Genomic DNA, 13779 nt, shown 5'->3' on the forward strand with positions numbered 1-13779 from the left:
TACACTGGTCATAGATCAGTGATAAAGTAGATTTAATTCTCTCTTTGTCTGTAGGTTGTCAACGAGATCAGTGATCAGAAACAGAGATCAACATATTGATCTTCAATATTGGCCAGCAGTCATGACATCCCTTTCTATTAGTGGAGGCTCTAACAAAAAGTGACTGGTCTTTTTGAATTAGGGCTGCCAGTCTAATAACCTCCCTGAGGAGCTCAGACTGGCAATTTACTTAGTTATTTACAACTTCTAAGTAAGTGCACTTTTACGGCAGTTTTGGTCTGAATTTCTGGAATAAAAGAACTTCCATTGTGCATTACTGCCACCAACTTACTCAAAAAAAAAAAAGTATTACAGAATAAAACAAGTATGAGGGGAAAACTGAAAAGTCTTGGTAAGCACGTAAAATTAAAAGACTAAGATGATTTAAGTTAAAGGCACAATTATATTTATTTAAGGAGAATTTTTGGATTTACAGTGATTCTGAAGGCCTTTATGGACAAAAGAGGTGGTATTTCCACAGCAATAACCCCAAAATGTAATGTCAAAAATTAAACTTTTCTAAATAAAATCTCCTCCTGCTTCATTTTAACTGGCTAACGTATAACTAACTTTGCCTTGGGAAATGTAAACAAAGGCTTGTTTCACCTGATTTCAACGAGATTTTGACTCAAACAACTATTTAATATGTATATATATATAACCAATTTTCTTGCTGATGGTCTTGTTTGCTTATAGAAAACCATCTGTATCAAACTGTTTCATAATCAGTTCAAAAGTCCTTGTAGTAGCTGTAATGTTTAAAGTATCTTAACGTGTTTATACTTTTTTTTCTTGTTGACAAATTAATGTTTTCATCACATAGCGAGGACCCCTATGGATATGTTATGTTTTAATTCTGTGTCATGCTTCAGTTTTATGCATATTAAACAATGTTTGTGTTACATGCTATTTACTTTTATTGTTTTAAAATGTTTTGGTGTCCTGGCATGTTGAATTGAATCTGTATTTTCTTTGTGTGTTTGGTTGTGTGTGTGTGTGTGTGTGTGTGTGTGTGTGTGTGTGTGTGCGTGTGCGTGTGTGCGTGTGTGTGTGTGTGGTTTGTTCTTTTTTTTTATTGTGCAATAAAGTGTATTCAAAACAAGGGGAGAAAAGTACAGAGAGACACATTAACAGCCAAAGATCTCATGAAAGTAAGACAAAGACAAACAACAAAAAGTAAGTAGACAAAAAAAAAAAAAAAACAGACTGAGGGATACAAGATGTGTTCAGTCTTGATGTGTTTGGTAGATGTGTGCATGTGGTTGGTGTGTGTGTTTTTGTGTGTCTGTGTGCGTGTCTACTGTTATACTGGGGCAATGAATAACATTGGGTGGTGATACAGGACCTACACATAAAGACACATGTTGCATATATTGAATATGTAAATACATTCCTACTCCTGTTGTGTGTGTTTATGAAAGATAAAAAGTCAAATTCTGATAATAAATTGATTATTTATTTATGATTAATTATGATTATAAATTGTCATCCTTGTAAAGATTTGTCAGCTACTTGAATAAGCTACTATGCTTGTATAGCACTTTTGATTCATTTCCATTATATGCTAATATAATAAATAAATGTATGGTGGGTTTAAGAGAAAATCCACAGAAATTGCTAAACAAAAAGTCAGATTATGATTATGTATTCAAAGATAGGAAAGAGGAAGAAAAACAGATGATCAGGGAGAAGAATGGATGTAGGCAAAGTAAAAAATGAATATATATATGTATATATATATCACATACCATATATATATATATATATATATATATATATATATATATATATATATATATATATATATATATATATATATATATATATATATATATATATACATGGTATGTGAATAAAATATGTTGTGGCCACCCACACACACATCTGCTGGTCCTCAAATGTTCAATTATTATTTTAAGACATTAGAGGTTAGAGAAGTGGTAATGTGGTACTGTAAAGTTCCCCGTGAAGGTGGGCAGCAGTAGAGGAGCCGCTGCTTGCTGACACATCATAGATTGTGTTAAAGTGAGGCAGTGCATAACTGAAAAACAGCAGAAATGATCAGTCAACTTTACTTCCAAAAGTTTAAAATTAAAGCACATATGCAACAAGTCTTTTTTTTTTTCTAAGATGTCTAAGATGTTATAAAAGAATTTGGGTGTGATCAATATATCTAATCTAAATGTTAGAAGCATAATGATCACACTAAAATTCTTCTCTCATACGAAAGATAGTTTTTGATATCTTTAGTATGAGAACCATGAGGGCAAATGTTACATTTCTGCTAAGTTACAAGGCAGCTAAGAACCTGATAAACAAAAGATCATTCTCGTCTTCTTACGTCTTCTCTAAATCAGAATTTTATTTCACTTTACGTCAACAGCTGCAGACAGGGTCTTGCAATACATCTTACAGAAAATCTAAATTATTGCGTCAAACATGAATAAGAAATGTTACTGACACTGTTTTACTCATTTACTGCAAAATACTGCACATGATGCGATGTGTTAATGTGTCACTGAGTTTCTGTGGTACTGAGCTCGCATAGGACAGGTGTTTCCTGTGTGTGTGTGTGTGTGTGTGTGTGTGTGTGTGTGTGTGTGTGCGTGTGCGTGTGCGTGTCTGAAAGGGAAGAAAGTGTGAAATAGTGTCACTGTATTGGAGTAAGAGTCAGAGAGGAGCTTTTGCAAACTATTTCTAATCATCATATCTGTGCAAGGCTGACATGTGTGTTCTTGGTGTGTGTGTGTGTGTGTGAGAGAGAGAGAGACAGACAGACAGACAGACAGACAGATAAAGAAGCAGAGTTAGGCAGCCGAATGCATTGTATGCTTAACACTTAAAAGTAGAATGTAACGTATTCACTGTAGAAAAAGAAGAGCCGCCGTGAGCTTGTGAATAATAATGATGGCGTGTCCTGTATGAAAGGTGTGTGTGTCTGTGCTCTTGCAGTAAACAGGGCCAGAATAGGAAGAAGAGCAGAGGAGCTTCAGACCTGGAGACAGTTAGAGAAAGACGGAGACATAGGGACACAGAGGACAACAGAAAAAGTAAAGAGCAGTGGTGTAGTAACAGCTAACGAAGTGTGTGTGTGTGTCTGTGTGTGTGTATGTGTGTATACAATGACCATCGCCCTCCATCAATAATCAACAATGTCTAGTGAACAAAGCTTGCCTGCGATCAGCAACACAGGTGTGATTGATATTCTACATTTTTCTTGTAGTCAGCAAATCGCATGAAAAAAATCAAATAAAACCCACAATGAAAAATATAATTTTTATTCCCCATGGCCCTCCATTGTTATAAAAACTGTTAGAAACACATTAATAATCCGCTTTGTTGCACTGTGGCAATGTCCCCTCAGTCTTTTTTTCACAGAAGACATTCTTGAGGTGTAAATAATCAAACTAATGATGTTTGACTTCCATTTAACTACTTCAGTTTGAGGGTCCTTGTGTTTTGTTAACTGTCACATGTAACGTCTTACTGGGGAGGCTGAATTGAAAGGTGCCATCGTCAGTTTCACCCTTGTTTTTTCTACTGTGTCAAGTCAAAATGTCTGCTGTGAAAAAGAAAAGAGCTTAGACTGTTGGCTGATCCACAGACAAGGTGAGAAGGTGGGAAATGACTGAGAGATTACATTAGTTCCTCTGTTCATTTTGGGCTTTTCATGGGAGTTTGAGAATACCACCACCCTTATCTGTTAAAGTCAGTTAATTATAGGCTATAATTTTCTAAGTGTGAACGCAAACGATAATCTTACATGCTTTACAACACATAGCATGAGGTTTCATACAACTGAACAGTGGGTGAAGAAGTACTCAGATTGTTTATTCAAGTAAAAGTAGCAGTTCTACAGTTTATTACTTAAATAAAATTGCAAAATTATTATCATCAAAATAAACTTAAAGTACCAAAGTAACCAAAATATTCATTATGCAGAATGGCTCATCTCAGAGGAATGTATATAACTTTATTGGATTATAATTATTAATTCATTGATGTGTGCCTCATTTGCATGTTATTAGGGCTGCAACTATTTTTTTTATTATTATTATTGATTAATCTGATGACTGTTTTCACAATTAAATGATTAATCATTTAGTCTATGAAATATGAAATTGTGAAAAATGCTGATCACAATTTGCATGAGCCCAAACTGACATCTTGCTTCTTTCGCCCAACCGACAGTCCAAAACCAGCAGCAAAACCTGACATTCAAGAACCAGAACCAGCAAATGTTTGCTTAAAAATTACTGAAACAATTAAATTATTATCAAAATAGTCAGTACCTAATTTTCTTTCAATTGACTGTTACTCTTCTTTATACACTGCTGAGAAGCTTATAAACTTCACCAAGGGATCAGTGAAGTTTTTATCTTATCTTATCCCATAATAATACATCATAACTTATTAGCTATTTTGTATTCATCCCAATCTGTAAATGAACTAAAGTTATCAAATAAATGTAAGAAGGTAAATATTTCCTTCTGAAATGTAGTGAAGATTAGCTTTAATAGCAGGAAATGCACAAGTGTGGCTAATTTAATTAACAACGGCTCTGTTCCATGAAGCTGCACCACTACGCCTTGTCAGTGGGCCACCAGAACCCTAAAGCAACAACACTTAGATTAAAAGCAGCCATTATTAACGTTATGAGTGGCGCCTGTGCTCCTCGGCTATGACATGCCAACATGTCATTGCCTTGGATAACACATCAGAGGCCCTAAAGAAGTCAGAACAACGGCTACCCACTGACTGTGAAGTGGCTCTGCTGTGCTCACTTCTGTATACCATGCTGTATACAGTGTGTGTGAGTGTGTGAGAAAGAGACGTAGAGAAGGGGGGGCGGGGGGGGAATATGGCGTTGTGGTAGTTGTGGGAGATTGAGCGCAGTGAGAGATGAAAGCAAAGCAAAGTGTTTCTCCCTTGTCACTTGTAACTCAACGAGTATCACAGACAATACTTAAAATGTGACCATGTGACCATAGTATTAGATTCTATGTAGTAAACTCAACAAGAGAGCTGTTTTATGAATTAATTTGTATACGTTGGTGCTGATGTGTTGCCACCTGTGTCAAATGATGTAGTCTGTACACTGTTTGAACTCAGCTCAAACTCTTAAAGGTACAGGTCACCCCACAATCAAACATGCATATTCTTCCTCTGGCCTATAGTGCTATTTATCCATCTAGATTTTTTTCTGGTGTGAGTTGCAGAGTTTTGTCTTATCAGTCATAGAGATGTCTGTCTTCTCTCCAATATAATGGCCCTCAGCCTCAAAGAATGTAAGGACTTCCTACATAAAACTGCTCACAACAAGATCTGTGGATTATTTTGGGTAACCAGGTCACGGTTTTTGGAAACAGGCGCTGGTATTAAGTGTGTCAAATATATTTGCTTGGTGCTTTGAGCAACACAAGCTGAGTGCCACCTAGACCCATTATACTGGAGAGAGGGCAGACATCTCTATGGCCGATATATCCAAAACTCTGCACAAAAACAAAAAATAATAATTAAAAAAAAAAATCTAAATGGATAAATAGCACTGCAGGCAAGGAGAACAAACGGTGAGCTGTGCCTTTATGTTCTGAAAAAGTTTTACCAATTTCTGATCTTTTATTGAGATTATTTACTCTGTACTAAATTCTAAATTGTAGAAATCCAGAAATGTGCGGTTATAATAATTTAGTATTTAATATTTTAAGCCAATTAATTCTCACTGTGAACTATTTTTGAAATACAAATTTTTGGAGCATCTAAACTCATAGATTAAAGTTCTAAAGAAGAAAGTAAATTATCCTGACAAAAGATTAAAGGTTGGTTTTATTTTTTCTCAAAACTTAAGAGTTTTGAACCCAAAATTCAAAAATCTAGTGAAGGCAGTTGCCTTGAAATTATGAGTTTTTTCAACTTTTTTTTTTTTTTTTTTTCTACAGTGAAGTGTCCAAAACAAAAAACTTGTAAAAGACAATAATAAAATCAGGTTTATTGTAGTGAAAGTATAAGTATTATTATAGCTTACTGCATCCAACAGGGTTTTTTCTCAAATTATACGATGTCAAACAAGAGAGACGTCCACACGATGTTCTAGTGGTCCTGTGAATATGGCGTCTACATGTGAATTATCATGATGACTGCAGGCGTTAGATTGTCTAAGCGTGTGCATAAGAGACTGAATGAGTGAACATATATGGCAACTGAGAAAATGACAGTGTAACTTATAGTCGCTGTGTGAGTTTGCACAAGTTTGACTCTATAATGTACGTGTGTGTGTGTGTGTGTGTGTGTGTGTGTGTGTGTGTGTGTGCTGGGATGTGGTTAGCTGTTTTTCATAGTATCCTTGAAAAGTCTGTATTGTATCTCTCATCCTCAGCAGCTATGAACACCACATGTGACAGAGAAATGTAGAGAAAGGGAGGGAGAAAGTGTGAGGGAGGAAGGAACAGCCTTTCTCTGAGCTTTTTCCTGGCTGTTGCTTTTGTGCTTTCATTATCATTTAGCTACAAACCTTTAAAACACAAACTAGTTTTCGCACACAGCCCTCATTTCCTGATGCTGTCCTTTTACATGCACGTTCAAACCCCTAAACACATACATAAAGACTCTCGTATGTCACGTTTACTGACATATAATATACTTATTGTAGATACTTGAGACTGCATTGAGAGTAGACGTGCAGCTTTAAAGCCCTCTAACCGAGAAAGAACTTATGGACTCAATGAGCTGGGCCACCATACAGCATTTTACATTTAGCATTAAATATTTAGTAGGCCTATTTAATTTTCATCTGTCACTGGTCAACTACTTCATTTAACTCTCAACTCCTGTAAGTACACAGTATTTTACTTTTTAAAAGTTTTAGCACCTGTGTTTTCTTGTTACGTACATTTGATATTTTTATATATACTGTGTTGTGGCTCTTTATGCGCCACGTAGCAGTGAAAGACAAATTTGCATTATAGTCTGAATTAATGGACAATAAAGTTTTTGAATCTTAAATCTTGAGGGAAGCTTGTGTGTTGGCCCTAAATAAATAAAAGTGACTTGACTTGGATAGATATAGACATTTAAGGTCATATCTGTGATCTAGGCCAGACCGCCTTGTATCTATATTGCTAATCTATTTTGTGTATATACACTAGCTATGCATGGTTCTCATTGGCGCAGCTGTTTCTTGAAATCTTCGTCTCTTCTTCACTTAGATAATTATATTTATTACATCTACATCTTTTATTCCTGTTTCATGTTTTGCCACTCGATTAAGCATTTCAGAATCCTGTATTACAGACATGCAGCACATACTGTATGTCTGAAAATACAACAATTCACATTTAGAATAATCTGTCATGAAAATGTATAAATGATTTGTATGTGAACACATTATATAATGTGTATTCTAATATAGATTTCACATAGGTTTGGAGATGGTAGCTTAATATTCCATACTGTATATATTCAGATATAACAAACATAAAATCTGTTATGAAAGTGACCATAAAATAACAATTCATACAACATAGTCCAATGTTCATATATAAAGTGAATAAATTAAACTTTACATAACTTATACAATTGCATGATACTTATGTCAAGTACAGCAGAGAAGCGTGCTTTCATAGTGAATGCACATTTATATTAAAACTTCTTCAAAATAACAGAAGAAGAGGAAATAATATTAGATTATTAGATAATTTTCCCAGTTATTTATATTATATTCAGGCAGTCCTTCAGCATGAGAAAAAAATAACTTTTGCATATTTCTAAATTGTTTTCATAATTACGGTGTAGTGGCAATTAATGTCGGTCTGGATTATGTTCACAGAATATATTTCTCTGAAACAATGCAGCGGTGGCTGGAGTGGATGGCGGACGTCCAGACTCCTGTAACAGAAACGCTTTGGTTAAAGTTAGGTTAACATCATGATTTTGGGGTAAGCTTCGACAATAAAAGCACTTTGGTTAAGGTTAGGGAAAGATCACCATTTCAGTTAAATATTAATAAAAGTATCTCATGTCTCAAGTCACTGTTGAGTTTTGAGTAATGCTCTGTAGTCACTACAACTGGATACTGTGGTGCAGGACTATTTTCGTGGAAAACAAATACTTTGTCGACGAACATTTTACTGATACATCCAGAATAATTTTTTTGTGACCTGCCAGGTACATTAAGTAATAACATTTACTTGTTATGTGAATAAACATGTATTTGCTGTTGCAAACGGCTGGAAAAAAAAACTGTACAGATATCATGTGTCAAATCTGTAGTTTTAATTTATTATGAATTTATGAAATTTATTGTTCCAGTAACAAATAACAATTGGGACAGTTTGAAAGATACATAAGTAGGAGGTCATGTCTTTTTATTTTCTAAAATAAAGTATACAGTTCAATTTAAAAATATATATATACAATTCACAAAATAATCTAAAATAGCCACTAATATGTGACATACTTTCAATAAAATGTGAAGTGTCAAAATGCCCCTTTACTTCATTATAGAAAATCATTTGTAAATATTTTGCTTTTCTACCATCATAAAATAAAATTTTGTTCATTTCTTTCATTCATTTAAACACAACCAATATCTGTGTAAACATATCAAACAATACAAATACGGGTCTTTTAAATAGATTTGACAGATTTATATATAAAATACACACATAAATTGGAGGAACATGTGGCCTGTAGGTGTTTGTCTACTCTTCATCCTATTGACAGTTTATTGCCTGGTATAATGATTTCCCCTCAACAGAAATAATAGGCAATATGCTGCATTTAGAGCCGCTGCCACAAAAATTGGCCATTGAGTTCTTTGAGTTGAAGTCATTGCTGACAAATGCTAGCATATATAGTTGCAGGACCATAAGAATGTTTTTAATAACTGTTATTTTCATTATCAATTAAATTGTTGACCATTTTCTCCATTAATTGATTAGTTGTTTGTTCCATAAAATGTCAGAGAATGATAAAAACAAACAAACAAAAAGATCACTGTTTCTAAAGCCAAAGCTGACAACTTCAAATGTTTTTGTGCTTTACTGTCATTCAGGAACAAGAAAATATTCACATTTGAGAAGCTGAAATCAGAGAATTTGAACTTTTTTGTCTTAATGAATCGGTTGTCAAAATTTAATTGCTGACAGCTAATCAATTAATCAACTAAGCGTTGCAGCTCTGCTGTTCCTCACTTGATTTTGACACATTGCAAATCATACCGGACAACCTCAACTGTGAAAATGACTTGGTTGCGATGTTTTACTAGCAACAAAGGCTCTTATTTATTTTATGCTTCAATTCAAAAGTTAATCTGCTGATCCAACCACAAACTGAGATATTAAGATACTTTCCTCTTTGAGGAACGATATGCTTTGTGTCAACATTAAAGCTTTAAATGCTTTAAGTTACGAAATCCTTCCATAGCAACAGTTCTTAATGGAAACACAAACTCTCTGACGCTCCATTTGAAATACCTCCATGTGACATACTGTGGTTTACTTAACAAAAAAAAACAGATTAGAGGTATCAAACATTTCTTCATGTCTCTCCCTGGATCAAAAAGTATATATATGTTTGCATGAAGGTCTATTAGGGTCTGACTGACCAGTTTTAAACATGGTTTGAGATTAGCAAAGTCTTGGGAGGGCAGGACATCCCCGGCATTAGTGAAAAAGAACCCTATGGTAGGTTGTTGTACCTCTACTCCTCACTGAGTTTGAACAGCACATTAAGAAAATGTGTCTTATTGAGAAAGTCCTCTCATGAAGTCTCAGATGCCCACCAAGTCAATGTCAAGGGTCAAAAGACCTTGCACTGGTTTATACTGAACATCCGCCGCCTGGCCTGCTTCTTGGCTTGGTTTACGGCCATCCGCACAGCATACTCAAACACCTGCTGCACGCCACGGTTGCTTAACGAGGAGCACTCTAAGTAGCCTTTAGCATGGACTTCATGAGCCACTTGTTTCCCCTCTGCTGCTGAGATGCAGCTGCCCCGATATGCCCCTGCCTCCCTCAGGTCGGTCTGGGTGGCCACAACCAACACCGGCACCTTGGGCAAGTTCTCTCGAATCTCAGCGATCCACTTGTGCTGAACGTTGGCCAGTGAGTTGGGGTTGGCCACAGAATAGCAGATGAGGACGACGTCAGCGTGCTGGTAGGATCTCGGTCGGATCTGTCTAAAGTTGTCGTTGCCCGCTGTGTCCCACAGCCCCAGGCTGATCTGAACCCCGTCCATGTAGACCTCCACCCCCGTGTTGTCAAACACTGTGGGCCTGTAGGTGTCTGGGAAGGTCTCTGAGGTGAAGCGGACCAGGAGGGCCGTCTTTCCCACGGCACTGTCCCCGACCAGGACGCACTTCACGGACATCTCCGTCAGGCCGTTCATGATTGTCTCTGACGGTCTCACTCCTCCAGATGTTCGTGGTTTGGTAGAGAAAGTCTCAGCTGTGGTTTTTTTGGAACTTCACAGCATTCACCAGGTAGTAAAAGGCAGGAATCACTCCGTGTGTGCTGTACTTCCGTGTTGCTGGGGATTGGCAGCCCTGACTTGAGATGACTCCATTCCTGGAGGTTATACTGGTTAATTAGCTTGTTGAACTGACTTATAATGTCCTTAAATGTCTCTCAATTAGAGCAGGAATGTACAATCAGCAGTTTTCCGGCAGTGAACTTTATACACACTTCACATAACGTCTTGGTTCTTAAGATCCTGTTGGCTCAGCTGACTTCCACTTGGTCTCTTCTGTGTGTTCACATTCTGGTCTTTCTCTGTGATGATCCCGAGGTCCGTCATTCTGTCCAAATAGATCACACCTCTCAGAGCTGACGACGGAAATCTACAGAGGAAGAGAGATGACGAGAGGATGTGTTACAAACATGAGGTCTGCAAGCGCTCTTGTCATCTAACTCTGAAAAGACGGAATGGTTAGATCAGGCCTACTGAACTGGGCCAAATCCTAGACTTTAACAAACTCAGTTCAACCCGCTGAATGTTTCTAAATATGAAAACAGGCATATCATTGATGATGTTTTGTTAAACAACGTAACCGCCATTAAACTTGAGGTTATATAAATGAAATCACGTTTCATTAGTAGACTAATGAGTCCATTCATTGGTTGTGTCTGCTGTTAGCACAGACGATCTTTACTATAAAAAGCTTTATCTCAGGCTGTTTAAGCAGAGAGAATTTAGGAGAGTCAAACTACAAAATACAACAAGCTATTTCTAACAAAAGATTACAAAAGTACTTTGTGTTTTCCTCTCCTTTCGTACATAATGGGTTTTTTTTTTCCAATTGTGAAAAGTGATAAAGTGGAGAAAAAAAATACAAGGTGCACTGTTTCACACATTGTTACATTAAATTTAAACTTTTCAGGTCAGCAAATGCAAACATCCAATCCCTTGGCACTTTTCTTTTTTAATTCTGGCCCTTCTAAACATAAAAAAATGAAAAGGCCTGGGTTAGACTCTGAAATGTAAATTATATGTAAATTGCTCATTTACACCATATTTATACATTTCTCTAGTTTTCAAGTTCTTCTCATACAATATGTAGCCTACCGTAGAGGATGACAGCGACATGGCTCTAAAAACTTTTTGCATGGAAAAAACGAAATAAAAAGAAATTTATACTTAAACACTATAGAAGTGGTGGTCTGCTCGAGTACTGCATGTGGCAGATGACATAAATTTTACTTTTTGGAGCAGATATCATTGATATTTACAGAGAAAGGTTCAAATATGTAACATTAAATGCATAACAAAGTACTAATTCAATACGGAAGTAAAGATTTGTGTGTTTGGGTGTGACCCAGAATTCACTGCTTGATCCTGAAGACGCTAAAATGGGCTCATTGACAGTTTATCCATGTTTGCTGTATTATCTCATTCATTCTATCATCATCTATTATTCATTATTTTCATAAACAGTCCTGATTCGGTCACTGAAGTACATTTAATAATGGACGAGGATGTCTCTGTTATTGTTTGGTACAGTTTTAGACATAAATCTTTTTTTTATTAATATGATCATCTAAATCTAATGGTGGTTTCTTTCTACTGGTGCATTAAATTGACAGTTTAATTGTATTTAAGCATCAGAGGTAACAAGTTATAACCTCAAAACCACCTGCCATGACACACATTCACACACAGTCATCTAGATGGAAAGACCTCCATCTCCACAACGCAGACGGGACATTTTAATCAGTCTTTTTTCCACAATTTAACTTTCTATATTACCTCACTAGAACTCTCAGTCTACTTACACAGCTAGATGTAAATAAATAAAAGTATATATTTATTTATACATTTAAGTAGTTATTGTAAGAAAACAAGGATAAACCCTTCAGTTAAGCCTTTAAAACTGTTCTTACTTAATGTAGTTTATAAAAACGTTATTTTACACATTCATAATTATCTTTTACAGTTGGTAACAGAGTCAAAATTCACCCTATAGATCTCACTTGCTCATGTTGAAATTTTAATGTTCAAGTTTAGGTTTTTGCTCGCATTATGGACTCTTACATCTTCAAATAGAACATAACAGAACAAATTGGGCTAGAATGGAAAAGTACAAATGAAGACCTCAGCAATATGGTGTTGTATCAAGACAAAATAAACGAGGGCAAAGAAAAAGATAATTACCTTTCTTGTCTGTCTTCTCAATCTTTAACGGGCGGATGCTGCTGCCGCCTTTGAAGACTCCACATTGCTGACAGAAAAAAAAGGCCTTTAAACTCCAGAGACGGTTTATTTCAATTTATAATAATCTGCAGAACAGGATACCATAAAATTGCTCTCAAAACAGTATTCATTAGAGACTGAAACAGACTCAGATACAAGATATTTCGGCACCTGCCTCTCAGAGCCAAAGCTGCTGGTTGAATAAGAGGGAAGCGACGAAGTACAGAGAAAAGAAAAGTAAAACGCATCCGCTGCTGACAGTGTGGAGGTGTGACTGAAGTCTTCTGCTCGCCTCCCCCACAGCAGCTGTGCTTTAAAACTGAATTTTTTTTTTCACTGCTGTAGATTTGTATCATATCGTCTCAGTTTGACACAGCTGGTCCAAGTAAAAGATTTTAAAAACACTTGTTGGCCTTGTAGTAAAACAGAAAAGGACGGCTCCAGTCAGTGATCGATATAAAACCACTTCCAACTCATGATATTATGTACAGAATTTCTTATACCGTTTATTGCACAAATTATAGTCTGAAATGTTAAAGGGGACGTCCAATGTCACATGTTTTAAAAAGCTGTATTTAGTTTTGTAGCTCCTGAAGAAGCGAAACTGATAAACTGATGGCGTCACTTGAGTCAACGGTCGGTCGGGCAAAGAAACAAAATGATAATAATTATTATTATAATAAAGTAAACTAAAAACCTAAAATCATTCATTTGTTTTCTCGCAGTTCTGACTGAACACAACAGCTTTGAAAATAAAAAAAAGGATCTGGTGGTGTTGAGTTAGAAAGAATTCGGCTTACCAGACCTCTGTAGCCGATACAGATGCACCGAACTAGACCTCCTGACTAACTTCCTAACTTCTTGTGGAAAGTTTTGAAGGGGCATACATTTTGCGAAATCTGCTAGGTCAATCTTCTTTTAGGAGCAGGGCAAAAACTAAATGAAGGAGTGAATGAAATGTGATGAATACTGGTTTATGCCAGAGATTTAGTTTATGCAAAAGGGACAAATTATTTGGCATCCCTCTTGAGAATTAAAATGACTATTTTTTTT

At 36.1% G+C, this 13779-nt stretch overlaps 1 protein-coding gene across 1 annotated transcript; it reads right to left on the bottom strand.

The window, feature by feature from the left end:
- Positions 1-9157: 9157 nt before the first annotated feature.
- Positions 9158-12965, bottom strand: rhoh (ras homolog family member H). The gene is made up of 2 exons (XM_084713058.1): positions 12688-12965; positions 9158-10876 (listed from the first exon to the last, which is right to left on the bottom strand). The coding sequence occupies exon 2, from the start codon at positions 10423-10425 to the stop codon at positions 9838-9840; it is 588 nt and encodes a 195-aa protein (XP_084569184.1). The 5' UTR covers positions 10426-10876; positions 12688-12965; the 3' UTR covers positions 9158-9837.
- Between the last annotated feature and the right edge of the window lie 814 nt (positions 12966-13779).

This window comes from Lutjanus erythropterus, chromosome 3, assembly GCF_056507025.1.
Source record: "Lutjanus erythropterus isolate fLutEry1 chromosome 3, fLutEry1.hap2, whole genome shotgun sequence".
NCBI lineage: Eukaryota > Metazoa > Chordata > Actinopteri > Lutjaniformes > Lutjanidae > Lutjanus > Lutjanus erythropterus.

What these genes read in the sequence shown, in the direction of transcription:
- rhoh (XM_084713058.1), bottom strand. Translation starts at nt 10,425, where the DNA reads ATGAACGGCCTGACGGAGATGTCCGTGAAGTGCGTCCTGGTCGGGGAC.